Here is a 17,422-nt window from a genome sequence, read left to right as displayed (position 1 = left end):
GCAATAACAATCATCCTTTCTTGGGTCCTTGTGGCACGTCGGGTGAATCAACCCATGGTTCATAACAGCCATCAGCCAAAGGCTGAATTCATAAAGAACACTACAAACATCCACCTCCACTCATTAGGAATGAAATGTTTGACTGGTAACATGCATTCACTGGCACACACCCTCTCGCTCGACTTATGTCTGTTGGTCTCTTTGTGATGGATGGCACTTTAAAGAGCAGTTAATGGTCACTGGTTTCTGTTGCCCCTGCAACATCGGTAAGTCATCTCTAACGACCCTAATGACATAATGCAGGGGTATTCACACCGACTGAGAAGTAGCAGTCTGCTTTTTTTCTGGGGGATGTGTTCAGGATCCGTTCTCTCACTGTGGGTTCCGCCGTGAAATCAGCAGGGAGGTGCAACAGTCGATACGCCTTGCACCTCATCTCCAAACAGGTATTTTCCCCGTCCTTGAGTGTCGCAGACTTCTGCAGTTGATCATTGCTCTGGAGCCAGCGATATAGTTGCGGAAGCTGCACCATTATCCGAGATGTAACAATGCAGACAAATGATGCAGCTAGAGTATAACTATAGATTTGAAGCTTTCGTGACTGCAAGGATTCATACTCTTTGGTTTTTTCGGTAAAGTCACGTTGGTGAAAAATAAAATAAAATAAATGAAGACTGTTTTAAAACAGTCTGCATCAGCAGTAGGCCATGCTTTCCCACCTGATGACGGACGCTTGTGTTGCGCCCGAAACGTCGTGATTTAATTGAGTTGTTTTCATTTATTTTATTTTTTACCAACGTGACTTTACCGAAAAAAAACAAAGAGTATAGAGTATAACTGCTCTGCGCATGTGAGTTTTCATCCCGGAAACCTGCACAAGCCGTAAATGAACACTTCGTTGTGAACAATGAGCCACAACGATTCCACTCAAATACAATTACAGTACCACATGTGGCAACGGCTTTGGGCAGGAAAGCCTTTTCAACTCCTTTTGAATGCGCAAAAACAAAATATGCCAAGCGTTTGGATTTGTCATTTGTGGAGCAGAGAGGTCACACTTATCATCTGTGCCAGTGCGAAGCAGCGGAGGCCACGCAGATTGGGTAGTCAGGACGGAGGTGAATTGCCCTCCGATCCCTTTGCCGTACGTATGTTGAATTTTCTTTTGCGCTGTGCGTCGCCAGCCGTGCTAATAGGAGGTGTCACTCAGATACAATAATCAGACTGAGGACTCCACATCACCACGGTTATAATAGGAAGTTTAATCCGCATTCTCTCGTATTGTTTCACAGACTGACTGCATAATCGTAACATGTTTATTTGAAACAGGGTTAACCAACTTCAGGAGTTTTGGGTCACAGTTCATATTTACACGTCAACCAATCAACATATGCGTGCAGTGTTCAATCTGCAGTTTTAAAGAGAATGGAGATTGGTAGCCATGGAAACATGGACTTTATCCAGCCCATTAAATCTGGAGTTGTTGAAGTCATACTTTAAACATTGTTCCTAAACATAATTTTCACTTTATCTTTTAAAGTCCCAAACTCCGATCACTATCATGTGAACCATAACGTAAATGCTAAAACAACATTTAGAGCCAGTACTGTTGACATCACAATACAATGGCTGGCACAACCACTCAACGTGACCTTTAAACCCTCAAAAAAGGCTCTCGTCGCAAAACAGTATTAGTCTGAACGCGCGGGTTTGCTCTTCGTTGCATTGTTGAAAAGACCTCCGGACCAAGTCATGCATGACAAATAATACACGGCAGAAATCTGCAGAAACCTCAACGCCGTTCCCCCAAAAGAAAAAGGCACATTTTTGACACACGGAATTATACAGATGACAAAAAGAAACCGTGATTGATCAACTGTAAACTTTTTTTTTTACGTGAGCTTCAATTTAATGGTCGGTAACATTTCACCAAAAATAGAAATTGCATCGAAGTGCCCCCCCCCCCCCCAAAAAATGATCAGAGCCTCTGCTGGCAAGGACATTCGTGGCTTCCTCAGATTTCCGCTGGACCTGGTGAGGTGGCGCGCCTGTTGGCGTGCGGCTAGGATGGCTGGCTGGCGAGTGGGGGCCGCTTACAGCACATTCTTGATCTCGTCGTACAGCACGAGCACGAAGGCGCCTCCCGCGCCACGGATCACGTTGGACCAGGCGCCCTTGAAGAAGGCCTTGCCGCCCTCCTGCTGCAAAATCTTCTTCCAGCAGTCAATGGTGCCCCGGTACATGATGTCGGCTGGGGCAGACGGAGGCAGGGAGGTGGGGGACGTGTGTGTGAGCATGGCAGTAAAACACTTGCGCAAGTGCTGTTAGCGAGCACCAATGAAGGCCGGCACGGCAAACGAGGGGGTGGTTGGCCAGCACCACGCCCGGCCACCTTTGTCTCCCTAGTGCTGATGTTTACACACCGCACCAGATACTCATTTTAGACCGGGTTGGCTTAGGGGAGGCACCAGTACCGGTTCAGATAATCGTCACTGGTGTTGGCCTTGAGCGGGAATCGAACTCGGGTCACTGCGTTCGTAGCGCAGCGCGCTCACCGCTACGCAACCGCTCCGCATGCAAGTGCACAAATGCCAGATGCCATCAGCTTACCTCCTTTGCGCCCAGACTGCATCATCATCCTCCTACGCACGGTGTCGAATGGGTAGGACACGAAACCAGACACAGCCGTTACAGTCTGAGCGATCATCCAGCTCACGACGAGGGGGGTGCTCTTCGGGTTCGGCATCATGCCTGTCGTGGACAGCCACACACAAAGGGGACAGTCGCGCTCGTTAATGGCCAGGGCCCAGAGGCAAAGTGGGATCTATTTTTAAATCCTTTATATTAAGTTCACTTGCTTGCTCGCTTGCGCGCTTACGACCGTGCAAATCTTTCGGTCGTTTTTTAACCCACTTCCCGTGATCCAATCGAGCTGACATTTTGCACACAGACTCGTTGTGCGTGACAATTTATTTTCGTGAATTTTTTTTTTCCAAATGTTACACTTTTTAGGAATTTTTTAAAAATATTTAATTACCAATTGCTTAATGGTGGCAGGCAATCATCTGACCCATAGGTGGCAGCCATCTCAAGCCAGAGGACGAGAGGACTCTAGCCGCCACGCATATAAAGGATTTATAGTGAAAAACTTTGTTTTTACGAGTTAATTTTTTCTTCTTGGTTCTTTCGGTAAAGTCACGTAGAATGAAAATAATAAAATAATACAAATAAAACATAATAAAGTAATTCTCACGACGTTTCGGCCACAACGCAAGCAGCCGTCCTCAGGTGAAGAACAGGTCTGTCGGGAAGACAGAGTCTGAATGAAACACCCCAGGCTTGGAGCGTATATTTAAGCTGGGTTGGAGGGGGAAGGGCGCCTTGACAAAATAATTTGCATATCAAGAGGAATTTAGCATATTTATGGGAAAGTGGGATCTGTCAAAAATGTCCCGAAGCCGCTCAATTAAGATATCACAGTACGACATGGAAACTTCATTACTCAATGGTAATTTTTATAGCAAATCATCATCATCCCCCTACTGAGAAAAAAATTACAAGGATCCTCGTGAAAAAGATTCATGATATTCAGTGAGGCTCTATTGGATGAAAAGTCTAAAAAATTATAATAGTAGTTGTACTCATCTAAGATAAATAAGTGGGGTCTTTAACGATATCAAAAAGTTATAGTCGGCTTATCTCCCAGCTAAAGCGAGCAATAGCGTGGCATTCATTTCTGTTTGCAGGCCCTGCGCCAATGGCGGATATCTTTCATCCCCAATGGAGGGAGCCAATGACTCAACAGGACGACTCTCAGTCTGGGAAGGATGACTCCAAGTCAATCCCTGCCTGGGAATTGAACTCGCTGTGAGCCGAACATTCTAACCACAGCGACGCCGAGCCGGCTTACATATGGTATGATAAATGTCACTTGGTATTGAGGCCCAATTAAGGTTTTTGTTTTTGTGAAAGGAAAGTTGAGTCGACTTTTTCAGCTGTCAGTCAAATATAACTACGCACGAGCCGGTGTGTCGTCTGAGACAGCGCGTGCCAGTGGCGATGGAGGGAAGCTTTTCAAGTCAGGAGATCGTGCAGCTCCTGAAGTCAAGCTTGTAGAGAACTGCCCTCCAAAAAAACCCTCTACTCAGCCCCTTGTTTGAGGCTTGTCTGTAATTGGATGTGTATTTTCGTCTGTGTTACTACGTGAATATGTATGCAAGTCATATCCTCTTAAACTATCATGGCCATTGTTATATCTGGATTCGTGTTTACTGGTGTATGCCTAGATCCATATTCTTAGGGGTTTTTTTTCGGTAAAGTCACGTAGGTAAAACATTAAAATTAATAAAAGTAAAATAAAATAAAAATCACGACGTTTCGGAGGCAACACGAGCTTGTGTTGCCTCCGAAACGTTGTGATTTTTATTTTTTATTCTATTTTACTTTTATTAATTTTAATGTTTTACCTACGTGACTTTACCGAAAAAAAAGCCTAAGAATATGAATCCTTGCAGTCACGAAAGCTTCAAATCTAGAATAGATCCATATTTATCAGTCCCTTATATCTTTTGCATTTATATGCGGGATGGAGAGGCGGTGGAGTGGTTAGCGTGCCGCGTAATGTACCCACTTCACGAACCCACACTTATCAGCAGCGTTTGTGAAAGTGGTGTTAATATATATTTAGCTATATTCTTGGTTCGTTCGGTAAAGTCACGTAGAAGGGAAACAATAAAATAATACAAATATAAAACAATACAATTCTCACGACGTTTCTCAATCAAAATAGATTTAGCTGTTTTATGCTTACATACCCATGTGTGTGTGTGTGTTCATATATAACTAAATACGTACTTGAATATTGATGCTACCTGTGTGAAGGATGCGTCTTCTTTAGGTCCAATAGTATTGCCTATGCTTAAACAACTCTTACCACCCCCCCCCCTGGATTTGTGTTGCTTAGCAGCGACATGTATTGTATGTACATACGTTTAACTTATTTCGCAAAGTACGTAGCCAACCGTGCGAATCTCTTCCCACCAAACACAAACGGTGCTACGTGTCCGTGCTATGTTTGTGTGTGTGTAAGTGAACGTTTCAGGGCCGAGGGGAGGTGGAGTGTGTCAGAAGGTTTGCCTCACTTCCTAATTACGGCGAGACCTTTGAGAGAGCCGCTGTTCATCACCATGGATCTCATGGCTATCTTGTGCAATGTTGCGAGTGTCATTGAGGAATGTACACGTGACTTGTTTGTTCCTCTGCTCAAGGGTGCAAGGACGCATTGATGAATCGATTGATATCTATCATTACGCTCACGATGCAAGTACACATCGATTTTTTATTTGTATGTAGTCGTGTTGAATGCGGTTAAGTCACCCCTGCAACCGCTTAATGTGTAAGTTCGCCTCAATGCAAAAGAAAAAATATCTCTGTAATGGAATCTCATGGAATTGCCAGGGGTGGATCATTCAATGTTTTCAGGAACGCATTCATAAATAGTCTGAGTTGGGGAGTGCTTTTTTATACAGTGGCATACGATGTCAGAATTAGTAATTTCTGTTTGTAAAAGTCCATCTCTGAAGTCAGTGTTGATCTTTGTTTCACTCTGTGCATCGCCATCTCTCATTCCTAATGGGCCACCGCATTGCAACGAGGCACACTTCGGTAGAACAGCGACCGCTGCAGTCTGTTGCATTTCCTACAGCTACATCAATCGGATGCTGATAATCGGTGCATCTATGGGTATACAGCACAATGGTTTCGTTTTATTTATATTTGAGTGATTTACTTACCTTTGCTATTCTTTGTACTCCTATCGTGTGCTTTGTATTGCCTGTCGTGGTAACGTTCTGACCCGCCCCTACTGGTCATGTGTGAGAAAGAGCTTCCTGGCTATTCGGATTTCACCAGTATGAATAACTAATACTTATTCTGAGTATTCACGAAGCGAGCGCTCGGAAGTGAATTTTTAAAAACGGAAAACACCCTGCTACACACCACAGAGACAAAGATCCCCCGTATAGCCCGAACAGACTGTTGGGGCAAGTGCTGTTAGCGAGCACCTATGATGGCTGGCACGGCACACGAGGGAGTGGGCGGCCAGCACCACGCCCGGCCGCATTTGTCTCCCTAGTGGCGATGTTTACTACACACCGCACCAGGTATTACTTTGAGGCTGAGTCGATCTAGGGGAGGCCCATGACCAGGACCGTTTGTTCAGATCATCCGGGTTCGTAGTGCGGCGCGGTAACCGCTACACTACCGTCCCCCCCCCCCCCCCCCCACAGGAAAAAAAGAAAAAACCCTGCTACGCATGGCATCACGCGCACACGCACACCTTTAGCCGTGTCATAGATGCCAAAGTAGGCGGCACGGTAGATGATAATGCCCTGCACGGACACGTTGAAGCCCTGGTAGAGTCCCCGCACGCCATCCGACTTGAAGATCCTGGTGAGGCAGTCGGCCAGACCCTTGAATTCGCGCTCCGCGTTGCCCTTGCCCACGTCGGCGGCCAGACGCGTCCTGGCGAAGTCGAGGGGGTACACGAAGCACAGCGACGTGGCACCCGCGGCGCCGCCCGACGCCAGGTTGCCGGCGAAGTAGCGCCAGAACTGCTTGTGCTTGTCGACTCCGCCCAGGAAGATCTGCTTGTACTTGTCCTTGAAGGCGAAGTTGAGCGCCTGCGTCGGGAAGTAGCGGATCACGTTGGCCAGGTTGCCGCGCCAGAACGATATGAAGCCCTGCTCCTTGGGGATGCGCACCACGCAGTCCATGATGCCCTTGTACTGCTGGTCGACGGCAATCTGCTTGCTGGCATGTTGCACCTGCACGCGCCCGGGACACACAGACACGAGAAGGCGAGAAGGGGTCACGTCGTGTGTTAGCCTCGGGGGGGGGGGGGGTGGCTGTTGGCGAGGCCGTGATGGGACGCGTTTGGGGGGGGGGGGGTTGGGAGGCCGGTGCCGTGCCCGGCCGCTTTTGTCTCTCCCGAGTGGCGGTGTGTTTTGCGACACACACGGCGCCAGGTACACTCGTTTGAGGCTGAGTCGACCCTATGGGAGGCCCAGGACCAGGAGCGGTTGTTCAGGTGATCGTCTCTGCTGTTGGCGGTGGCCGTGAGCGGGAATCGAACTCGGGTTTCTGCCGGGGTTCGCAGCGCAGCGCTAACCACTGCGCCACCGCTCCCCAAAGCCAATGCACACACACAGCGCGCAGTGCCTCGACGCGTTCATCACCAGGGACATCCACAACGGACGAGTGAGGTGGGCCAAAGTGAACTTGTGAGTGGAGACTGAGAGAAAGGCGAACACCAGTAGAGGAAGACGGCTGAAGAGACGGCAGTGGGTCGACTCCACAGAGGTCGGAGGTCAGGACTGGACAGGAGCGACTCAGGGTAGGAAGGAATGGAAGGAAGCGAACGAAAGAGCCCCTTGCATTGAAGTTGTCTTTTCCCCGCACCTCCCATTAGCACGTTTGGCTACGTACGGCGCGAAAGAAGTTCAACGTACATACGGAGGGCGAAATTACTGACAACAGCATAATCGTCGTCGTCGTCGTCGTCTTTAACTTTATGTTTGATGCACATTTCACAACGCGAGTCTCAATTGTGCAACCACCACACACGAGTCTGCAGCTGTATTCATGGAAAGCTACACGCGCTTTACAGGAGCACGATGCATTAATGTTGAAGCCATTAAAGTAAATACTGTACCGTAAAACTAGTTAAAGAGCCGAATGGCATTATCATGTGCAGTACATATCGTACATCTGCGTAGAAGATCCATAATCACAGTTCCGTTGGATTAAACACAAGGGCCAACACTTCTTGACATCTGTGAAAAAGAGCTTAATAGCTTATCGGATTCCTCCGGTCTAAATAAATATTCTAAAGATTCAGATTTTGTAGTGTCCAAGGGATTGGTTACCAAGTTATTGATGCTATAAATTGGTGTTTTGAAAATGCTCATGGAATTTCATGTTTATCTTGCAACAGCAATCTGGTTGAAGTTGAAGACTGCCTTGAATTGAATTTATTTCACCTTCTTAGCCGGTGCCAAAGCAGGGAACTCTTTAAACCTATTTCCTCTAACGTCATGTTTGTTTCGGATGAAATCCATCTGGGCTTGTCTTGTTCATGTTAACATACTGTTCTTTGCAATGCATTTAATTTTGGCCATGTGTTGTAATGCAGCAAATGACCAAAATTCCATCGTTTAAGCCTTCTGCTCAGTGTAAACTTGTGACGTACGAATTTGACAGCGATTTCCATGTTCTTGGTTCTTTCGGTAAAGTCACGTGGAAGGGAAGTAATAAAATAATAAAAATAAAACATAATAAAATAATATAATATAATAATTATTTTATTATGTTTTGAACATAATAAAATAATATAATATAATAATTATTTTATTATGCTTTATTTTTATTATTTTATTACTTCCCTTCTACGTGACTTTACCGAAAGAACCAAGAAGATGAATCCCTGCAGTCACGAAAGCTTTAAATCGATTTCCATGGTTGTTTTTTTTTATCAAAGCAGTAGGAATAAACAGCGAAAACTATTGGAATGCATTTACAGCAATGCCAATCACGTGCAATGGATAATGTCTAATAGATTACATTTAACACTGATGTATTGCGCTCCCCGTCCTAATTTCGACATCAAGATGAAACTTAAAAATAAAGGCATGTATTGTAAAGTTTCTTATTAAAATCGTGAGCTAAAAACCTTTCCAATGATTTGCATAAACGTCTGCCATTTCCAGGCTGCAGGTGACAGGTACATCTTCCCATGAGGACTCAAGACTTTCCACCCAATTAGCATGCTGGGCTAATGTGAGTACTCATTATGCAACTTCAATTTGAAGGCCAGCATTCCTCCTGTTAATATTCAGAGTATTTATACACGCTAGTCTGCAGTCTGCACAGAAGCCAAGATACCACGTGGCACTTGATTAAATTTAATTAAAACACCTCAATTTGCCAATATATTTATTTCAGACTTCAAGCTCACAATAATATGCATGACACGTGCACTGCAGTAGCATTATATAAACTATGTTTGACCAATTCCACGATAACTGGATTACAGCGTTGGATACAGAACCTGATATCGGCGAAATTAAACACAAGCATCATTTGAGCTGCATTAGTTTTTAATTGTCCTTACCCAGCACGCTGGCACTAAACCTGAACGAGCCCATTTCATAGCCATGTTCAATTTACCTGCATTGTTCATTATGTCCTTTGTTGTAGGAATCTGTATAGACCCAGGACATTCAGCATAAACTAGATTATTGCAACTCGCTACTCAATGGGACGTCTGGCAAAAACATGTACACAACTCTTTGGCACGTGTCGTGACGAGTACTACAAGATCCGACCATGTCCATCCAGTGCTCGCCGAGCTGCATTGGCTTCCGGTTGCCGAACGAATACGTTGTGAGGTCGCACTCATTGCATACAAAGTACTTGCCACAACAACAAAAAAACTATTATTATACTTGCCACAAATGAACCACAATACCTTGCTGATCTCGTCCAGGAGCATAAACCAATCACACGAACTCTGGTCATCCTCGCAGCAGCATTTGGCTGGTCATCGAACAAAGACGGTCACTGCATTGTGTGCTTTCAGATGCTGCAGCCGTCTGGAACGCTCTTCCTTCCGATATTCGGAAGCCACTGGAGCTATGCACTTTTGAATCTAGATTTTAAAACTCTTTTCTTTTTGTGTTTAGTTTGTTGTCATTCCCCCGCACCGCCGATTAGCATGGTTGGCTACATACGTTCTGACATAAATTCAACATACATAGAGAAGATATACAAACACATGCAATGACTATCCATATCAACATGGATACGATCATTGTATGTGTGAGGTAGTTGTGTGGCTCGGAGGTCAGAGTATGGAGCCAGCAGCACTGAGATCATGGATTTTCTATCTGGGCAGTCAATTTTGTCCACCCTTTCTCACTTTCCATCACATGAGTCAAATGCCCGCACAAAAAAAAACAACCCCATCACATTAATTTAGTGTTCGACTACGTTTGTCTGAATTACAGCTCTGTGTGAAGTAGGAATGGTGATTTTACTGTCATGCGCTCACACCGGGACACGTGAGAAAGTGCGCCCCATAATGTGTGGATAGAAATGAAAGAAAATCACATTAAGTGGGCTCAGCAAGTTCTGTGACATCTGCTTCCGTGGGCAGTTCTCTATGCATCTGTCGTCTTATCACATCGATAGCTACAATTACGATAGAATTAGGAAAAAGGAAAGTAAAAGCGAATTGTATTCACCTTCCAAGTGTATGCATTCCATTAATAATACTATAACTTTAATAGTCATACAATTAACTAGTATTACGTTGTTGTGTGTATGGAGTGAGTTCTTGCTGCTGGGGTCAAATGACCTTGGCCAAAGCCTAGGCCTTCTCTGGATAAGGTCATGCTAAAGTAGGCCGCGCCTCTTCTGTATATTCAAAGGTCGACAAACTTACGTTTTTTGTTTCAAGGTTTAATTTCTACCAATATATCTGAGCGACTTTGAAATCATGTTAAAGCCAAAATGTGATCATACATGTGAGCATAGCGTATGAGCTTCCAAATTGTTAGCCCATATTGGTTATACCGTATTAATTGAATATCGTGCAAACTGACTTTGAAACATAACTTTATTTGATGTTGTTATTACGGTATCACACTGATCACTCACACATGAGCTACTTAACTGAAACCGCTAGAGAGTAACCGCCCAAAGTGCTTGACATTTATCAACCAAAACAAGTATCCTCAATTTTATTCCGATAGCTTATCAACCAATTGTTTCGAGAGGGACAAAAAAAAAACACATTTGACCTTGAACTAAATGTAAAGGTTCAGCAGCGATCTTCGTGGACTCCCAAAAATAACTGCAAACCTCCCACTGTGCATCGTATTATTTTTGCAAGCACATACTTTGCCCCTCTTATTTTTAACCCTGTGCCTCTTGGTCGGACTGATTTCCAAGGGCACATGAATGTGTATTCGTATTACTGTAACATCTCAGATTGTCACTTCAAGTGCTTTTTTAAAATGGGATTACAATGTACGTATAATTCCGTGTAATTAGTGATGCTCTTTGATGTGTGTAACAGTACTACGCTGACGCCTATGAAATTCCTGAGAGATATCCAAATGTAAAACCAAATGAACTGCCCAATCCCGTACAGCTCGCAAAAACACCCCGGTTATTATTTAGCGTCAAACACACAATTTGACGAACTCAATGGGCCACATTCACACATTGACGACATGGCCAACGCACATCGCCCAGAAGGTTTCGCCCCATTTGTTGGTGATGTACACGGCACGTTTTCTACCAAAAAATATCTGACATATAAAAAATATTTAGTCACGAATTCATCTAATCTTTCACCTCTACGAGATCACTGCCACTCACTGTAGCTTCCAGTCTAACATTTCCATGCTTCCAGATGACCTTGCCTCTTGACACAGAGTCCGTTGCCAGTATAGTCTCAATGTAGCTCATCACAGTAGGGCAATAGTGCACGCAAGGGTGGCACTCGCCAGACTCCTCGGCTCTTAATATTACTCCTGGTCCCTTCAGATGAACGCTTCCTTCAGGACATAAGAATGTCATGTTGACCTTCAACGCCTCGACGCGGAACCATTGGGTTAATAGAATTTGAGCATGGCCCTTCCCAGACTCGGTGTAGAAATGTCAAGACTTTTCCAAGCTTGACATACATCATGGCTAACTTTCACACAGAGTGCTTAGAAGTCTTAGGAGCACTGGGCACCCACGGTTGCCAGGGACACTGAGTGGTTTTCTGTGTATCGTTGACCTTGCCCAATGTGACTCTGGCTTTGCTTGTCTTCAGGATCCTTTGGGCCCTCCATGTTGACCTTGACTGGCTCGACTGAACGTAAACACTGGAGACGTCGTGGCAAACAGATTCGTGCATCGTGTAACCATGCACACAACATCTTAACACAACATCTTAACCTGTCCTCTCTGTGGCGTTGTGCACAAAATGCTAGGCACTGCTTAAACTTTGCAAGGTGACGATGCGATGCCATTTAACAAGGTGATTCATAACAATGAATTACTCCTTACATAGAATATAACATTTTATTCGAGTTTCCCCCCCCCCCAAGAACTGACATTATTTACCAGTCACTGACATGACACTAATTAACAAAACTAAATAGCCTACAATTTACACCCTGCCACAACCCCGCTCTCCAACCAACGCAATATCCTCGTTTCTACACGAAAACCATCCTTTCGACTCGACGCGTGCACACCGTTCGCCCACCGTCGGGCGATTTACCTGCAGAAGCAACTTCACCCTCTCGATGGGTGCCACGGCCGTTTTGGAGATGGCAGCGGCAATGCCTCCCGCCAGAAAGTCCTTAAGGAATCCAACGACAGCGTCGCTCATGGTTGCTTGCGGTCGAGGCTCTTAACGCATAAATATGAATTTGTACAAAAGCTGGCCAATCTGGGACGCGAGCAGCTGCTGGAGATCAGATGGACGTGGATGTGCCTGCCCAGTGACGCCGGCGACGCTCGGGCGAGCTCTCATAAAGCTTCTTGCAGAAGGGGTCACGGGGTGGTGGCTAGTGACGCGCTCGCTCACGAGTGTGCCACACACTGCGGTGTATAAATACATTCGGCAGTTCAGCAAGGGCACGCCAACGCTCGCCTCTCCACCAACGACATGGGTCGGTGGTGGGGATGGGTGAGGTGGGGGGAGTGGGACAGGGGCATTGTGAACTCTGATGACGGCCAAGCTAACGGACAGCAAACTGCAACCTATTTTTTTCTTTGTTACAAAAGACGCGTGCACACGCACAATGGTACACCAATGCCCCCCCCCCCTTACCCACACCCCCCTCCCCCTGCCTCGTAGTAACTCAAAGGATGCTAGGACAAGTTGTACAAGGTAGAGCTAAAAAAAATGGATGCCTCCCCCCCCCATTCCCAACGATGCAAGTATCCTTGTACAGATATATCTTTAGGGGCCTGACCTGTGCCCTATATGCCACAAGCCATGTCTGCATGGTGGCACATTTTCTGGCATCCAGAACAACTACATTTCATTAGCACGTTGTCACAAGTTTGGTGGCAGCGTTCATTCGCTGCCACTTTCCTCTCTTGATGGGGTTTTCTCTCTCGAGGATACGGAAAGTGTTGGATTGGAAATAATGATCTTGATTTGAAGCTTTCGTGACCGCAGGAATCCATACTCTTTGGTTCAAAATATATCTTGGCAAATTTGTAATTTTCATCAGATTTTTTGGGCCGATCTGCCCAATGATGACATTGAAGCAAATGGCCAAGGTGATGCGTTTTTTCGAATCTGCCCCCCCCCCCCCCACGAGTATAAATCACTCTGCAAGGATGGGGCGGTGCCAGATTAATGTTTTTGCTCGAGTGTCCGTGTGTCCACACTCGTGCTAAGGACAATGTTATGTCAATTTCTGAAACGTAGCAAAAGTAGTATCGCTGCGTTTGGATCGTGTTTACGTATCCGTCGAGCCAATAAGAACCATGGAAATTGGCGTATCGCTTTTCCGCGCATTGGCCCAGCACAGGCCCAATAGTCTAGTGACGTATTTGCGCTGTAGCTGTACCGACTTAACGGCACTACCCTTTCAAGAACTTTACCAACACTTGGCGTTCTGCCCAGCTATTTGGGGTGGGCCAGGGAACATTGCTATATCAGAGACACCACTTGGGAAGAGCCAGCAGTGGGAGGGGTAAAAAGTCACCACCACCTTGAACGTGGTACAGGATAGAGGTCACGCAAACTCACCTCGCAGTTCACTGTATTTCATCTGGAAGAACACTCGGGCATAGGGTGGAGTAGATCAATTCCCGCACCTACGATTAGCACGGTTGGCTACGTATGGAGCGAAAGAAGTTCAACATACGTTGATAGTAACTTTATCCCATGTAGGAAATTAAGAGCTCCGAATATTGATTTATACTGGAGGTATCCGATGAGCTATGAAGCTCTGTTTCACAGATGTCCAGTCGTTTTCACAGAGGAACCTTAATACCCCGGGGTACCATAGTATCCCGGCTCTCGCATAATGACCGTGATGCAGTCATTTTTAGTCTGCTGATGGTCGGCGACGGGGCAGTCGACTCATCTGGACGAGCTGTACACGATGCCCCACCACTACGGTGCATACCACGAGCGTTCAGGGTTTCGGCGCAATCGTCCTCGCTGCGTTTCGACATCGCGGAGTCGCACCGATTTCGGATTGATTGGTGCCCCAGTCGCGGAGTTGAGTACACCCCTGGAAAAAATAGTGTCCCTGAAAAAAAATATTTAATTGCCTCGGGAATTTTGTATTATTTGGTTACCCCGGGGTACCGCCATATAAAGGATCAGTTGTCCAATAGATGTCCAATTCAACAGGTTAAGGGATTTGATTGTCGAGCATTTGAGTCACTAACAATAACGTCCTACAACTTTGCACTGAATGAATGTCAGACTAACCGTGGTAACCAAGGGTTACTTTCATTACAATCAACTTGCGTCTCTCCTCCACCGCCTCCTTGTGTTGCATTCGTTAGGACACGTCGTTCATTGTGGTGCGTTGGAAATAATGTAATTAAACAGAATCAATGTTTTGGTAATGATAAAAGATTACGGGCCCGCGAATTAATTGAATAACGCACACAGGCTAGGCATACAAAATGAGAATGTAATCGACAGCTGCATGGGTTATATCGGTTTAGAGCGTGTCCATAGTAAAACAAGGAATATTATCGTGCACATTTTAACTTTCCAACTGGACGATCTCTTCTTCTTGGTTCTTTCGGTAAAGTCACGTAGGAGGGAAGTAATGAAATAATAAAAAATAAAACACAACAAAATAATTCTCACGACGTTTCGGCCACAACGCAAGCAGCCGTCCTCAGGTAAAAACCAGGTCCGTCGAGGCGACAGAGTCTGAATGAAACAGCACACGAGCTTGGAGCATATATATAAGCTGGGCGCCTTGACAAAGGGATTTTACATATCAAGAGGAATTTAGCATATTTATATATGCTCCAAGCTCGTGTGCTGTTTCATTCAGACTCTGTCGCCTCGACGGACCTGGTTTTCACCTGAAGACGGCTGCTTGCGTTGTGGCCGAAACGTCGTGAGAATTATTTTATTGTTTATTTTTTTATTATTTTATTACTTCCCTTCTACGTGACTTTACCGAAAGAACCAAGAAGATGAATCCCTGCAGTCACGAAAGCTTTAAATCGAAATTGGACGATCTCTGTTGTACGACTTCATTCGGCTCAATCTAACAACACGTGCCACTTCTCCCCGTGATATTAATGAGAGATTTTAAGCACGTCTGAAGAACACACATCCAATCTTCAGTGTCCGTGTCCGTGGCTTTGCCAGGGCCCCACCGAGTTGCTGATCGTGGTGGACGCCCTCGGTGCTGCTGTTCATTCACACGCAGCGCCTTACTCCCAACTCCGTGACCCTGCACCGGGCTTCAGTTCCAATGAAGACGGACAACTCAACAAAAAAGATCTGAGATAAAAAAACAAACGGTGACGGTGCAACCTTTTAAAAAAAAAGGCGTGGATTGTTGTCGTTGTTTTACAACTCTTACGTGGCTTGCTTTATAGCTTATCGGATTCCTTCCAGTATAAATGAAGATTCTGATTCCGATCACCAAAATAAAAACGCAAATCCCTACAAATGTATCGCTAAGTACGACAAAGGGCCTCCCCCAAAGAGCTCCCCCACCCTGACGACCCCCTCCCCCTCGCCTCCACCGGACCCCCGCGTGCCCCCACCCCCAATCCGCGTGCCCTCACCCCCAGCCCGCGTGCCCCCCCACCCCCAATCCGCGTGCCCCCCCCACCCCCAATCCGCGTGCCCCCCCCACCCCCAATCCGCGTGCCCCCCCACCCCCAATCCGCGTGCCCCCCCCACCCCCAATCCGCGTGCCCCCCCACCCCCAATCCGCGTGCCCCCCCACCCCCAATCCGCGTGCCCCCCCACCCCCAATCCGCGTGCCCCCACACCTAATCCGCGTGCCCCCACCCCCAGCCCTCGTGCCCCCCACCCCCAGCCCGCGTGCCCCCACCCCCAACCCGCGTGCCCCCCACCCCCAGCCCGCGTGCCCCCCACCCCCAGCCCGCGTGCCCCCCACCCCCAATGGCCAGGCTCACGCCCTCCCACCCACCGCTCGCCCACCAACGCGTGTTCTGATTGGCTGTAGCCCCACGTGCCCGCTGGATGAATGAATCGTATGGTGTATGAATGAACAGTAAGTGAATGAATGTAACGAGGAATGAATAAAACCATAACCCCTGGCTTAGATGGCGCGTGTCGCCTATGCAAAGGCGTAACGAGGTCTCTGTGCTTGTATGTGATACTTTACAAAAGAGTCCAATTAGGGGTCGTCCATAAATGACGTCACGCGATTTTGGCTGATTTTTGACCCCCCCCCTCACCCCCTCGTCACACGGCGTCACAAAAAGTCAGACCCCCCTCAATAAATAAAACATGCTTCAAATCGCTTTAAACTATTGTCATTGTAGTGCGTATTTAATGTGGCGCTGCACTCTGATGTTGAAGGAGAAACACGTATTAAAAAGGAGGCGTTGGAAAGCTGAAATTTAGCATAAAATTAACTTGAAAATATTCAACGTCTAACTTAAACGGCAGATGTTCAGAATATTACATTGAAATTCTCTTATAATTATAAAATATTTAAAGTAATTATAACTATAAAAAATACTTTAACTTCGTAGTAGAACGAAGCAAAATGGAGAGTACAATTATAACAATCACATATTCATTTCACAGAATGAAAAGGCCTGTTCGAATAATTAAAATAAAAATGTTTAATAACAACCTTTCAAACATTTTACTAAATTGATGCTTCTCCATTCTCCCATGGAGAAGCAAAATGCTCCTTCATGGAATAAATAAAAGGTGACCTTAGCAAATTTAAATAATCAAATAGTTAATAATGAACATTAATCAAAATTTGTGTTGTTATAACAATTCAATTGAATTAATATTTATTTAAAGTTGCGCATTTTGATGTGACGTCATATTTCTCAAACCCTCCCCTCCCCCCCTCGTCACACATCGTCACAAATGTCTGACCCCGCCTCCCCCCCTAGGTGCGTGACGTCATTTATGGACGGCTCCTTAAACGTAAAGTACAGTACTGTATTCTAGATTTGAAGATTTCGTGACTGCAAGGATTCATATTCTTAGGTTTTTTCGGTCAAGTCACGTAGGTAAACAATTTAAATGAAGCTTGTGTTGCCTCCGAAACGTCGTGATTTTTATTTTATTTTTTATTTTACTTTAATTAGTTTTAATTTTTTACCTACGTGACTTTACCGAAAAAAACCTAAGAATACAGTACTG

At 45.8% G+C, this 17,422-nt stretch overlaps 1 protein-coding gene across 1 annotated transcript; it reads right to left on the bottom strand.

The window, feature by feature from the left end:
- Positions 1–1,283: 1,283 nt before the first annotated feature.
- On the bottom strand, positions 1,284–12,685 carry LOC144937472 (ADP/ATP translocase 1-like). Its single transcript, XM_078864716.1, has 4 exons — positions 12,338–12,685; positions 6,338–6,824; positions 2,611–2,751; positions 1,284–2,251 (listed from the first exon to the last, which is right to left on the bottom strand). The coding sequence occupies exons 1-4, from the start codon at positions 12,446–12,448 to the stop codon at positions 2,094–2,096; spliced, it is 897 nt and encodes a 298-aa protein (XP_078720842.1). The 5' UTR covers positions 12,449–12,685; the 3' UTR covers positions 1,284–2,093.
- Between the last annotated feature and the right edge of the window lie 4,737 nt (positions 12,686–17,422).

Source organism: Lampetra fluviatilis, chromosome 19 (genome assembly GCF_964198595.1).
Source record: "Lampetra fluviatilis chromosome 19, kcLamFluv1.1, whole genome shotgun sequence".
NCBI lineage: Eukaryota > Metazoa > Chordata > Hyperoartia > Petromyzontiformes > Petromyzontidae > Lampetra > Lampetra fluviatilis.
Note: the sequence above shows the minus strand (reverse complement) of the source record. Positions and strands in the feature narration are given on the sequence as shown.

What these genes read in the sequence shown, in the direction of transcription:
- LOC144937472 (XM_078864716.1), bottom strand. Translation starts at nt 12,448, where the DNA reads ATGAGCGACGCTGTCGTTGGATTCCTTAAGGACTTTCTGGCGGGAGGC. An exon ending in GGGTGAAGTTGCTTCTGCAG is followed by an intron (nt 6,825 to 12,337) that starts GTAAATCGCCCG and finishes GGGCGCGTGCAG; the next exon opens with GTGCAACATGCCAGCAAGCA. An exon ending in GCAGTCTGGGCGCAAAGGAG is followed by an intron (nt 2,252 to 2,610) that starts GTAAGCTGATGG and finishes CGTCTGCCCCAG; the next exon opens with CCGACATCATGTACCGGGGC.